This window comes from Anthonomus grandis, chromosome 1, assembly GCF_022605725.1.
Source record: "Anthonomus grandis grandis chromosome 1, icAntGran1.3, whole genome shotgun sequence".
Lineage (NCBI taxonomy): Eukaryota > Metazoa > Arthropoda > Insecta > Coleoptera > Curculionidae > Anthonomus > Anthonomus grandis.
In genome coordinates, this window is record NC_065546.1 from 57,301,362 (window position 1) to 57,316,504 (window position 15,143).

The 15,143-nt window shown below is 34.9% G+C and overlaps 1 protein-coding gene across 2 annotated transcripts in view; it reads right to left on the reverse strand.

The window, feature by feature from the left end:
- Positions 1-7,251, reverse strand: part of LOC126744504 (uncharacterized) — a 76,789-nt gene extending 69,538 nt beyond the window's left edge. Inside the window, exon 1 of one of the 2 annotated variants that reach the window (XM_050451975.1) lies at positions 6,854-7,251. In XM_050451975.1, the coding sequence (XP_050307932.1) occupies positions 6,854-6,950 (97 nt within the window). In that variant the 5' untranslated portion in view covers positions 6,951-7,251. The remainder of the gene's footprint in view (positions 1-6,853) is intronic. The other variant, XM_050452053.1, reaches the window with a different exon arrangement.
- Positions 7,252-15,143: the final 7,892 nt, after the last annotated feature.

The following is a 15,143-nucleotide window of genomic DNA, read 5'->3' on the forward strand; positions in this document are numbered from 1 at the left end:
AGCGAAAAAAATACGAATATTTAATTTATTTAAATGAAGGAGTTTATTTGAATAACGTAGCACGTATAAAAAAGGCCAATATTAAAAATTCTCTCGTAAAAGCCGGTATTTTATTTTAATTAAATTCAAACGAATCCAATGTCAATAATAAATTCATTTTTGCTTTATTATACGTATGATTTTTCTACAATTGATGTTCGTCAGCGATTTAATTTACTAAAATATATATGAAATTAAAAAGCGAGTATATATTTTAGCTTAGTTATTTCAACATAATCAATACGTTACATTATGTTTTAACTAAATATTTTCTATTAAAACTGCAAAACTTAATTAATAATTTAATTCTGATGAAACATTCCATAAAATTGTATATTATTATCAAACAAAATCGATCTGGCAAGGCAACTTTATATTCACCTCGATTAAATTCATCGGAAAAAAGAACACCCGTTCCCGAGATGTAAAACGGGGTGGCAAACTCCTAATTTCCATTTTACAAATTCACTAAAAACAATTTTATTTTACTTTTAGGACCACTTTCCCTGCCTTTATCTCAACGTTGAAATCACTTTAATTAACTTAAAAGATTTGTTTTTTCGTAAGATATTTACAATTTGATTATTTTTTTTTGTAAATTATGAATCACTAAATCGCATCGTATTGGCCCATAAACTGTAGCCTAAAGTTCATTAAAAGTGCTCACCTGAGGGACACTTTAAATCAAAACCGCAATGAAATAATCATTAATACACTTTCGCGCTATTTAATATAAATTGTTTATTTATAAATCATTGAGCATGATATATTATTTACTCACAGATGCATAAGCATAAATAGGGTGAGAAGGTCATGTTTTATGTAATGAATGAATTGAAATGCCAACCCCACATAGAGGGACAACACTCCCTCTACAGGGTGTCCTATTTGCCATGTGAAAACTATGAAAAAACATGAAACTATAGGAGATACGAGGGCGGTTGAATTAGAAAAAAAGTTGCCAATTTTGATGCTTATTCTAAATCCTTTTACAACGTTGCAAAATGTTTATTAGTTCGTGAATTACAGGGTGATTTATAAAAAACTTCAAATGTTATTTTAATTAATATTTCCAAAACTATTGATTTTAAAAACTTTCTTTTAATTAAAAAGTTTTATAGTTTTTTTGTGCTCTACAAAAATTCACCTTTAATTTTTTTTATGACGTTTGGTATTTTGGCAACGGCTATCAAATTCTTTTTTTTAAATACGGACCTGCGTTTTTTATATCTTATTTTAAAAGCATTTTTTATTCTCTTTAAAATGATGTATCTCATTCATACGTGTTCCAACGTTTTGACGTATTACTAACCATCATCAGTAATTTTTCCTTAACGCGAGCCTGATTTTTTTTTAATTGTAAATCATTCGATCATTGGTAGTCGTACGAGACGGTTGTGTCTTCGCTCGTCGGCTCTGATGGTTGATAAGTTTTGTTTTGACTTTGATTTGTCTTTCTGTTTTTGACCTTACCAGACGCGACGCGAAGTTTTGCTGTACGTGTGCTTTTGGTATAAATAGTTTTGATTTCCGATTAAATTAGTACCTGTTAACCTAAACTTGACCTTAAAATCACAATTTATTGAACTTTAACTCTACAATATCAAGTTTTCGCAGTGCGTGTGATTTGATAATAAACAGTTCCAGTCTCCTGCTTTACAAATAGTTTTCGTTCACGGAACAATATTTTTTATTTAAATATTTGGACACTTTTTGAAATTAATCTTAAGAAATTATGGCTGAATTTAAGTGTGATTCCTGTCAAAAGACCATCTTGGAGAAAGAAAAATATAAGCCTCGCTGTAGCGAGGAATGTCGCCGAAATTTTTGCATGTCCTGTACTAGTTTGGATAAGGCCACAACAGAGGTACTGTATAATCAAAAGTACCATAACATTACATTCTTCTGCAATGTTTGTGACTCTCCTACTTTAAAATACCTTCACGACAAGGTTTCACAGTTACAAAAAGCGCAGATTCCTTTAGACATTGTTGATGCTTTGGGTTCATGTCTCAAAAAGAATACGGATCTCTACCCTGTCATTACAGAACTATTTGACATCTTGAGTCAAAATGATCCCAAATGGAAGGTTTTGTTCGAGAAAATGGATGACATTCACAACTTGCTTGCCAATAGTAGATCTGAAAATGGTCAAGAGTCAATGTTTCACTCAATCAGAGATATGAAACAAGAGCTCTTTAACATGTTTTCACTTCTTTTGGGAAATCACGACGAATCCGTCAAGATCCAGATTCATGATTCCCCCAAACAAGAACTTGCCGAGGAAATGGAAGATTTACGGAAGAGTATTAATCAAATGGCCCTTAAAATGGAAAAGTTGACAGTTAAGGAAAAATAAATCCCTAAATACATTCCAACAATAGCAAAAAGATCCATTTCCATTACTATACAGACCGATCAGGAACCAGAAGTTTCGCCCCCTACAAAAAGAATAACGGTTTCACCTCAGAAAACCATAACTAGCGAAGAATAGCATTACCTAATCGTCTCTAATATTTCTCCTGACTATACAGTAAACCGGCTCGCTCACTACGTTAAAGATAAGCTCCAGACTAATGCTTTTATTCGATGTTTTCCCTTCACGCAAAATGAAGACAGTGTGAACTCCAGCTTTAAAGTGGGTGTCCAAAACAAGGATCTTTTTAGCCGGCTAAAAGAGACGAACGTATGGCCGGCTGGTGCTGTAGTGGATGGACGGAGGATGAGTCCATTACCACCGTTAAATTCTCCACCGGCAGCTAATAAAACCTTAACTCCCAAACCTGTCTCAAATCAGCTCAATATGCTTCAAATTGGTTCAGATAAAGATGCGATAGCTGCATCTAAGTCATTTGTGCAAGAAAATGTCAGCTTCAAACTTGTGAAGAAGGCCAATGATGATGATGGACTGCATAATATGGACCCGATGACTTCTCCAGTAGTGCGACTATCCCAAAAATCTGATGCGGAAAATGGACGGTACCTGTTGGCTAGACTGGAGACCCCACCATCTTAAAAACTCTTAGGCTCTACTTGGCATACCTCTATGACCAGCCTTCCAACGTCTGTCTCGAAGGTCACACCAAGACCAGTGTCAAGCTAATGCTAGCTTCGGAGGGCCTACCTACTAACATAGACTCCCTCCGACGCTTGTATATCCGTTTCCACGACGTCTATGGAATTGGTGCAGCCGAAGTGGAAGAAGACCTCTCCGCTTTTAGATCCTTCTTTTCTTCAGGAAAAATTTTAAGGCTTCAAAAAATTCGAGAAAGTCAATCTAATTATTTTTCCAGTGGTTCCTCATCTAGGAATAAAAACTTTTAAATAACGTGACGCGACCAGAGGATGAAGCACCCTCTGATAAATCGCATGATAGCAAGCTTAGCGTATTTCTTTTTAACATTCAGTCCTTAAGACACAAAACTAGTGAATTATTTCTTTTATTAGAAGAGCTAAATTTTCCAGAAATAGTTGCTATAACCGAACACTGGCTAATCATTGATGAACCTGTTTTTGTTCAAAATTACACTACAATAGCAAGATTTAATAGAACTAATTTATCTCATGGGGGCACTATGATTATGTCTATAAACAACGATTTTTCACCGGTAACTAAGTTTGATAACTTTTTATCAGAAAAAAGTATTTGAATTTTCCATAGTTTACCATAATACATACGACCTCTATATTATTTGTGTATATAGAACACCTGACGCTGACTTACAGACTTTCATTCAAAAACTACTAAGCTTGCTAGAATCCTTGCCCTTAAAAGGTAAATTAATTTTGTGTGGCGACCTTAATATTGATTTTTCCAGTGTGTGTGCTGCTCAAGAATCTCTTCACTCTATTTTCGTCTCAATGGGTATAGTAATGCATATTAACTTTCCTACCAGAATAACTAGAAATAGTTCTAGTACCATCGACTATGTCGTGTCATCTTTTGCTCCTGAACTCGTAGATTGTACGGTTTTTAATTCAGGATTTTCTGATCATGAAGCTGCACTAACTAAATTTTCCATAAATTCTAAAGGCAAAAACACGTTACGTAAATTAGGCCGTGTTTTTGGCAAAAATAATTTCTTACCATTCAAGAACTTATGCCAAACGGCTGATTGGGATTTTCTTACTGAAGATTTAAATAGTGAATTTTCTAGTTTTATAAAGTCTTTATCAAGTATTGCAGATAGATCGTTTCCTCTTAGACCTATCAAAATTAAACATCATAAGCCATGGACCACTAAAGGCTTACGTGTTTTTGCAAAAAACATGAGCTCATTATCACACCTGAATTAATGAAATAAAAAACAAATCATCATCTGGTACAGATGGGCTCACTCTCAAAATGTTTTCTAATCTGCCAAATTGCACCTTAATCCATCTGACAAACTTAATTAACAAGTCATTCCAAAATGGAGTCTTTCCTACCTGCCTTAAGACTGCAATAATTATTCCTTTGCATAAGGGAGGAGATAAAGAACAAGCTTCAAACTATCGCCCAATCGCACTCCTTCCCACTTTATCAAAGATTATTGAACGATTGGTTGAAAAAAGGCTCTTATCGTTTCTGTTTAAATATAAAATTCTTACTCCTCACCAATTTGGATTCTTGAGTAATAAGTGCACAAATGATGCTATGTTTTCTCTCTTTAATAGTGTTTACACCAGTATAAATAATAATCATTCAACAGCAACAATTTTTTGTGATTTCTCCAAGGCTTTTGATTGTGTAAACCATAACATCTTAATTGACAAATTGAATCACTATGGGTTCAGAGGAAAGCCACTTGAGTGGTTTAAGTCGTATCTAAGTTACAGAAATCAGCTTGTAAAGGTTGATATGACGAAGTCTTCTTGCAAACCAATAGAATGTGGGGTACCTCAAGGTTCAGTCCTGGGCTCTATTTTGTTTCTGATTTTTATAAATGACATGGCCAAACTTAACATCAGTGGCAAAATCTTTCTTTTTGCTGACGATACTAGCGTTACATGGAGCAATCCGGATGCTAGGGCACTACATGCTACTATTTCTAATGACTTAATTGCCATTAAATCGGGGTGCGATTCTAATCTTCTGTGCCTAAATGTCTCAAAAACTAAAGTCTTATCATATAAAACTACTATTCAACCCTTTGTACTTAACAACACCAGTTTGGAGGTTGTTGAATCTGTGAAGTTCTTGGGACTTAATGTTAACTACTCCCTAAAATGGGTTTTACATATTGATGCCTTATATAAAAAATGAAGTTCAGCATGTTTTGCCTTAAGATCAGTTTCCAGGGAATTAAGTTTTCAAACATCAAGAACAGTTTATTATGCCCTTTTTGAGTCACATCTACGTTACGCCCTTCCATTCTGGGGCACATGCGGTGTGACTCAATTTGAGCGCATCTTTAAACTCCAAAAGAGAGCAGTTCGGTATCTGCTTGGACTTAATAGCAGAGCTCACTGTCAAGAAATCTTTAAAAAATACAAGATACTTACTCTTCCCTCTTTATTCATATTGGAATCTATTTGTTTAGTACGCAAACATAAGTTAGAAATGCCAAGTAGGCCGTCTCACAATTATTCACTTCGCAACGCGGTGCATTATCTTTATCTGCAAACCCCTCGGTCCGAGTTAGTAAAAAGCTCTATTCTATATAGAGCCAAAAAGATGCATAATCATTTGCCCTTGGAAATTAAATCAATTACTTCTTTTCCTCGATTTCATAATGCTTTGAAGGCATACTTTCTGGAAAAAGCCTTGTACGCAGTGGAGGATTTTTTTCTAGGATAACTTTTTGGGTACCACACACACACTGGTCCTTTTTATGTCTTAAAATAGAAAATATATTTGTTTTTTTTTCTTTAGTAAATGAATTTACTGTTATTGACCATTGTGTTTATTTTTATTGACATTTTATACATTATGATGTAAATTGACCAGGTACATTGTTTTTGTACAATTTTGCATGTATTTATTTTGTTTGTACATTTATTTTTATTTTGTGTGTTTTGTTTCTATATATTTTTTTTATTAGCTTTGTCTACAAAATTTTGTAATTTTTTGACAATAAAGCATATGATTGATTGATTGATTGAAATTATTTACTTATTAATGCAATAAAAAGTTTATCTTTTTGGTTGTTACCAAAGAATATTTATAAACGTAAAAATAATATAAAAGTGGTAATATTAATGATGATTCCATTTTAGACACAAAATGACTTGGTTTTTTAAATAACCTTTAAAGTGTGTCTTATTTGTTTAGCTGTCATCAATTTATTTAATTAATAATCATCTAAATAACATTATTGCTACTAAATGGTAAACATTAATATTAAAAGACTGTCAACTTTTTTGACAAGTGCCGAAAATATTTTCATTTGATATAAAAAATAAAAACTTTAATAAAGTAAAACGCAAAATAAATACATGGTTACTTGTAAATAATATAGATTGGTTTACTAAATGACTTGGTTTGTGCTTACTTGCTACTCTATTTTTTTGGTAGGTATAACTTATTCCTTTCATCATTTACATACTTACGTACTTAGTGTAATATTGCCATTACTTATAATTAGTTCTTTTTCTGTATTTCATTGAACCATGTGCACACACAGATTGTAATCCATTGTGCACTCAATATATAAGATTTTTATTATACATATGTTTATCACTTGTAAAATGTTTGAATTTGATACCTTTTTTTTTAAACCATATAACGTAGAGACAAGATACAAAATATATGATTCTAACCATATGTTCTTTAGAATGTCTTTCGCACGTTGATGTAATGCTAAATCTAAAAAAAAAATTATCCTAATTTTACCTCGCTTAACGGCGGTCGAGGTCCCAGCAGCAACATTAAAAATAATCCTTATAACCAGCAGGTGACAACATAGCAGCAAAATCCCTTTAAATCCCATCTCTGGTGTCGTTTCTCATATTTTGCACCCCCGATTTGATATTTCGATCGCGATTCAGGTCATCGTACTATAAATATACCAAAAACCATCCGAGAGCCGCGAGAACGAACGAATACTTCAACTCATACCGAGTTACACGTATATGAGAAATCACCTCAATTAGGTTCTAGTGATATTGAGCCCGGACGTGTTGTTTTGCAACTGGGAATGGGGGAAAATAAAAAAGTGACGCCGCAGCCTAGCGAGAGAGAGAGAGAGAAAGAGAGGCGAGAGCTTTTGCCCGGGCAAACGATTTTAGAGTCAATTCCGGACTGTCTCTAAATTCCCTGCAAGTTTCAAGGGATGAAAGCGAGCTTTGCCGAGGAAACCCGACCGCTTCACGAACCCTACGTATTATTTTTGCTAATAGGTATGTTACGTTTGGGGTTTAGCTTATTCTTTTCGTATATAAGGGAAGGAGGGAGGCATATTTCACACGTCCGGCGAAAAAACCCCCGTCAGGTTTAACGATCAGGTTCTATATTTGAGCCATTAGAGGCTCCGATTGATGGTTTCTTGTTTCTTTCTGTCCGATCGAGAGTTTCGCTATTTCGCTCGCGTACTTATATATACGAATAGCAGAAAAGGAAATTGTAGTTGTTATGAAACAACTGGTTATTTATGGTGCCGCCACGCGGCGAAATGGAAAATAAAGCTGTCAGTTAAGATCTAGAGGGTTTAATATAAGAAGTTCAGCCCTGATGTGTAATACCTCGCATAGTTAACTAGGGTAGTTTCTTGACAGTTTCCCCGGGGGGTGTTTTAACTCGAACTTTTCTTATCGGACGTACTGAAGCTTAAGTTAGGTCATTAACTATAATATCTCTTTATTTAGCAAACATGCTACATATAAATTACAGTAGGTTTAAATAATAAATAGAATATTGATATAGCTATAAGTAATAAAAAACAAAAATAGAAAACTAAAACTCTAAAATAAATAAATAAAACTTAACATGTAGATAGGGATTAAAGTCGTATTACAATATAAAACTGAAACATAAAACCTAATAACTAATTTAAAAAATGTGCTCTCAGTAAGCATTTAAAACGGTTGATGTGATCACAGGTTTTTATGTTACTCGGTAATTTATTAAATTCTAACAGACCTTTGTATAGCACCGAATTGAGCATTTGAGTAGTGTTACATTTATAAGATAGTATAATGTCTGTACAATTTTTTATATTACAGTTATGGACATCACGAAATATTACTAATTTATCACAGATATATCTCGGTAAAAGGCCATTTTTTAACTTAAATATAAACATATTAACGTTAAACACTACTCGCTAATGGACGAACAACATATTTAAAACATTTAACATAAATTAATTGGTGTATATCGGTTACATTTTAAAATTATCGTCATGACTCTATTTTGGATTTTTTCAATCCGGTAAATTTTATATTGTGGCAAATTATATAACAGCGTTGACCAAAACTGCAAATGGGGAAGTAATATAGCATTATACAAAGAAATCTTGGTAGACATCTACAAATTTTGGACTATTCTTGCTATAAATCCTTGCTATTGTCACGGAGCCAGTTGAATAAGTTGCTCAGTTCAATATTCGTATCACAAACCATTTGATCAAGGTTTTTACCCACTATGTACAACATAGTATCATCAGCAAACAACACTACATTTGATTTTTCAGTAACGCTAACCATCTCATTGATATATAGCAAAAACAATAATGGACCTAAAACCGTTCCTTGGGCAACACCAAAATCGACACTTTTGTTAAACTTGACAGGTTGGGCCCTTTTACATAAAGTAAACCTGAACCATTTTAAGACATCAGACCATCAATTCCTAGGCGCTCCAATTTACCTAATAATATATTCCTATCTATAGTTTCAAACGCCGTCTTAAAATCTAAAAACACAGCTAGCACAAAATTACCACAATTACCACATTGGCTTTAATAAAATTGTCAGATATATTTAAAATAACGGACTCACACGAATGGTTTTCACGAAAACCGGATTGGTTAGGAACTATTATTTGGTTCCTAATAAATAAAAAGTTATCAAACTTAGTTACCGGTGAAAAATCGTTGTTTATAGACATAATTATAGTGCCCCCATGAGATAAATTAGTTCTATTAAATCTTGCTATTGTAGTGTAATTTTGAACAAAAACAGGTTCATCAATGTTTAGCCAGTGTTCGGTTATAGCAACTATTTCTGCAAAATTAAGCTCTTCTAATAAAAGAAATAATTCATTAGTTTTGTGTCTTAACGACTGAATGTTAAGAAGAAATACGCTAAGCTTGCAATCATCCGATTTATCAGAGGGTGCTTCATCCTCTGGTCGCGTCACGTTATTTAAAAGTTTTTGTTCCTAGATGAGGAACCACTGGAAAAATAATTAGATTCACTTTCTCGTATTTTTTGAAGCCTTAAAATTTTTTCTGAAGAAAAGAAGGATCTAAAAGTGGAGAGGTCTTCTTCCACTTCGGCTGCACCAATTCCATAGACGTCGTGGAAACGGATATACAAGCGTCGGAGGGAGTCTATGTTAGTAGGTAGGCCCTCCGAAGCTAGCATTAGCTTGACACTAGTCTTGGTGTGGCCTTCGAGACAGACGTTGGAAGGCTGGTCATAGAGGTATGCCAAGTAGAGCCTAAGAGTTTTTAAGATGGTGGGGTCTCTCAGTCTAGCCAACAGGTACCGTCCATTTTCCGCATCAGATTTTTGGGATAGTCGCACTACTGGAGGAGTCATCGGGTCCATATTATGCAGTCCATCATCATCATTGGCCTTCTCCACAAGTTTGAAGCCGACATTTTCTTGCCTAAATGACTTAGATGCAGCTATCGCATCTTTATCTGAACCAATTTGAAGCATATTGAGCTGATTTGAGACAGGTTTGGGAGTTAAGGTTTTATTAGCTGCCAATGGAGAATTTAACGGTGGTAATGGACCCATCCTCCGTCCATCCACTACAGCACCAGCCGGCCATACGTTCGTCTCTTTTAGCCGGCTAAAAAGATCCTTGTTTTGGACACCCATTTTAAAGCTGGAGTTCACACTGTCTTCATTTTGCGTGAAGGGAAAACATCGAATAAAAGCATTAGTCTGGAGCTTATCTTTAACGTAGTGAGCGAGCCGGTTTACTGAATAGTCAGGAGAAATATTAGAGACGATTAGGTAATGCCATTCTTCCCTAGTTATGGTTTTCTGAGGTGAAACCGTTATGCTTTTTGTAGGGGGCAAAACTTCTGGTTCCTGATCGGTCTGTATAGAAATGGAAATGGATCTTTTTGCTATTGTTGGAAGGTATTTAGGGATTTCTTTTTCCTTAACTGTCAACTTTTCCATTTTAAGGGCCATTTGATTAATACTCTTCCGTAAATCTTCCATTTCCTTGGCAAGTTCTTGTTTGGGGGAATCATGAATCTGGATCTTGACGGATTCGTCGTGATTTCCCAAAAGAAGTGAAGACAGGTTAAAGAGCTTTTGTTTTATATCCCTGATTGAGTGAAACATTGACTCTTGACCATTTTCAGATCTACTATTGGTAAGCAAGTTGTGAATGTCATCCATTTTCTCGAACAAAACCTTCCATTTGCGATCATTTTGACTCAAGATGTCATATAGTTCTGTAATGACAGGGTAGAGATCCGTATTCTTTTTGAGACATAAACCCAAAGCATCAACAATGTCTAAAGGAATCTGCGCTTTTTGTAACTGCGAAACCTTGTCGTGAAGGTATTTTAAAGTAGGAGAGTCACAAACATTGCAGAAGAATCTAATGTTATGGTACTTTTGATTGTACAGTACCTTTGTTGTGGCCTTATCCAAACCAGTACAGGACATGCAAAAATTTCGGCGACATTCCCCGCTACAGCGAAGCTTATAAAGGTGGGAGTGGAGGGCCGACGCTCATATTATTAATAATATCTCCGTTATTCTTCCACTTGGACTTCTGACGACTTGCAAGTAATTTCAATTTGAATTATAAAATAGGTATGCAAAATGTCAGAAGTGTACCAAGTGACCAAATTGTTGCGAAAATGTTTGCAACATTACCGACTTCTGACGACCCTTTATCACAGTCTAATCAAAAAATTTTCATAAAAAAATTACATGTTCAACCCCCTACCCTCATTTATTCCGCCCAGGGCGAGTACTGACGGTCTGCCCCTGGCTAGGTCAGTAACAACCGAGCCTGTATATAACAAAATTTCACTATTATTGTTTTAACCGTTTATATTTTAATGTACATACATATCGACGACGTTACGACAGAAAGGCATAAGCGACACTCACGCTTTTTTTCAGGAGACGAAAAAAACGTTTACAGTCGTAAAATATTTATATCATTGATTTTTTTTTTAAATTTTGATGTTCCTGATATAAAAGATTTTGTTTTGAAATGTTTTTATTGAATAAAACTTACACAAACATGAGATATTTAACATTTTGGCGCTTACGTCTTTTTCAAAATATTCTGTGGCGTAAAAGCCTTTTCAGGAGTTGGTTAGAATTTTGAGCCGAAAAATAAGTTGTCAGAAAATGTCGGTTAGCATCTTTTACGCCTTTTGATTTTATAGATTAAAACAATAAATGGTGAATAAGCCTTTATTGCTTTTAAGGTAACATTTTAGGAAAAAATATACAAAAAAATGTTTTTTCGTAAAATTAAATACACAAAAAATAAAACAAAATTATTTGTTAAAACTAGATAATAAAATATTAAATACTCGTATTTAAAAGTAACATAAAATGTACATAAAAAAAATAAAAATCAGTATCAGGTCAAAAACAGGAACCATTAGAGCTAAACTAAAATCAACTTATTCTAACAGTCATAGCCCAAAATAAGACTAATAATAAAATTAGTACTCCTTCAAAATTGTAGGCAAAAAAAAATTTGTTTTGGTATTTTTAAAAATGTAATAAATGTAACTTAAGTTACACTATAAAACAAACAAAAAATATATAAAAAGCAGAATTAAAAGTAAACTAAAAACTAAATATAACGACCATAAAGCTTCAAAGAATTCTAACTAATTACTTGTTTAACACTTAAAAATCAAAAAAATCTTTCTTCTTTTCCCAACAATATTTCTAAATAATCTTTCGAACATTTTTTTTAAAATCTTTCAACGTCTTAAGATTTTAGATATAATATTATCACAGATTAATATAGATACGCTCACCCTTACGCTTACGCTTACCCTATATTAATCTGTGATAATATTATCTTCTATGTCACTTTCGGATAAAACATCTGGTACATTATTATTTCCCTTAAGAGCCATATACTCCGCATGATATTGTTTTATTATCTTTAGACTTTTTTTTTTTTTTTTTTTTTTTTTTTTTTTTTGGGTCGGTGGAGAAATTCTTTATGAACACTGGTTACGCGGCGCCGCCCCCAGTAGTGTGGGACTCAGTGTCGAGTCTGTCTCGTCCTATACCCACTAAAACTCCACCGCTGGGTGGTGCCTTGTGGCTCCCTACACTGCGGTCTGCTAAGAAGCAGTCCTATTGTGTCCCATATGTTTAGTCCCATAGGTTCAATTCTGTAGCTTCAAGGAAGTCCAGGATTGTGCCCAGTGGTAGATTTCTTATACCCTCTGGTGCGGGTTTCTCTTCCCCCAGGAATGTTGCCCTGGTTTGATTAAATGCTTCACAGAAGCACAGTATGTGAAGAGTTGTTTCGTCCTCCTCATTGCATCCCCTACATAGCGAGGTAACTGATTTCCCTAGCGTATGCAGGTGTTTCCTGCTGGGTGCATGGCCTGTAAGTAGCCCTGCGACCTTTCGCAGTTGTTGTCTGGAGAGGCCCAGTATGTTCTCACCCTTCTTGAAGGGTGGGCTGCCTATAAGTTGTTTGGATTGTTCCATCTTTGGCAGCTGCTCCCAGTAGAATTTGTTCTGGTTTGTTAGCCAGTTGCCGATTTCCCTCTTCCAGGTCTTATCGCTGACATAACATGTTGGTTCAGGGCCTACCAGGCTGTTGCTGGCTCCCTGGGTTGCAAGTTGGTTAGCCCTTCTTGCAGCCTTATTGTTGCCCATATTCTCTGCTAGGATTATCTCTGGCCTATTTTGCGCTTCGGCGAGGTTCCTGAGATCCTCCCAGCAGCTTTGCACAGTCCTTGACTTAGTCTCGAACTGTTGTAGTGCAAGTGTCGCAGCCTGGTCTCCTGTGAAAATTGCGAAGGTTTTGCCTCTTGGCAGCCCTTCTCTCATCAGTTGGACACAGGTTTGAATTCCTATTATGCTTGCCTGTAAATTTGTTGTTTCGAGGCCCAGGTTTAGCATAAGTTGTCTGCCCTGTTGTTCGTCCTCCACCATGCCCACAGCTACCCCGATCTTGGATCGTTTGGTTGCCGTGTGCCATACTGAGTAACCTCTTTGCCTGAGCCTGTTCGCTTCTGCGTCCAGTGGTCCCCTTTTTTCTTTGATGATAAAAGGTTTGTCTAGGTATGTGACCTTGGTTCTGTCTGCTGCTACTTTCCTATGATTTAGCATTTGGGTTATCCAGCCGCCAATCATGGGATGTATTCCTCGTGCTGCTATCGCACGGTTGATTGAGTCATATGACGTATTGTCGAATGCTCCCTCAATATCTAAGAAAGCTCCTAGGGCGATCTCTTTGTTGTTCAGAGATTGTTCGACCCTCTGGGTTATCTCGTGAATCGCTGATTCACAAGATTTACCTGTTTGGTAGGCATACTGGTGTCGATGTAGAGGGTTGACCCGTAATACATTGTCCCTGATATGCCTTTCTATAAGCTTTTCCTCTGTTTTTAGGAGGAATGATGTAAGGCAGACTTTTTTGATGTAAGGGAGTCTTTAGACTTTGACAAAGATCTAAAAGATTTTTTAATTTTTGAGGATTAATGGGCAATTCACTATTATAAGCTCGAGGGATATTAAATCCATTTCGTCTCTCAACCCACTGAATTTCGTGTCGCATCTCGTTATTCAGTTTTGTAAAATATGAAAATAAATTTGAACATATTTGTTTTCCCATCCTTTTCCCCCCAGATATAGCAAAAAGTATTTTTTGACTTACTTTCGTATATCGTGAAATTATATAGAGCATATTTTCTGCTAAATCCAAACATCATGCTAGGTCCATGAGGTGTTGCAAGAACCTTTTGCAAATCAAAAGAAACAACAATAAACTCATCCTTACTAGAATTACCCTGTTCCATCAAAAATAATTCTTTTTGCGGTATTTTTATTTTTTTGATGTTCAATAAATTTATTTTTTTCATCATCTGTTCTTTCAGCTTCTGGAATATTTTCATGTCTAACGCATGTAGAATATTTATCTTTTTTTGGTACATGTATACCAATATTAAGTTTTTTAAAGTTTTTTTTAAAAGTGGAAATTTTAAAAGGCACGCTATTATTTTCATTTATTCTTGTGATATAAATTTTATAAAGATTTTAAATGCTTTTAGTGTCTGCTGGTAAATATAATTTAGTACTTGACCCTCTACAGTAGTGCGAGGGAATAGCTGGAAGACTCTTTATAAAATTTTAAAAAGCTAACATTTGTTCTGGAGTGACTTTATGTTTTGGTTCATGTTTACCCCTTTTCTCTTGATTAACTTCAATTTTTCTTAACATTTGAGTAACATTTAATATATTTTTAAAAAATTGTAAGCAAACACGTTTTTGTACATTATTATTCATGAGAAAGTACTGGTAAGTTAGATTACGGCGCGAGTCTCCAACTGTTCTTTTTCGCTTTACGGGTATAACGTTAACACAACCATTTATAAAGTTTTTCTTGTTTAAGCTATTACCGAGACTCCAGAAATTCCTAAAAAAGTTTCTCTGTCTTCAGGGGTAATTTTATTATATTGATTTACACAATTTTTACTAAAACATGGATTAGGAAGAATTTTTTTTTCAGGTACGCGTTTGTTTTTGTAATTTAGATAACTTTGCCCCAAGTTACGCAATTTTCGTTGACGCAGTATCTTTCTTTCTTTTTTTTTCTCTTTTGTCCTCTACCAAATGTTTCAGTCGAGGATTCAGTGCTCTGAGATGAGGTAACAGATGTTTTACTAGAAACTGAACCCTTTTGTGAGCTAAGACTAGAACTAACACTTTCGGTTTCACTCTCATGGAATTCTATAAAGTTCGATTCGGATTCGGAATACAAAAAATCATTG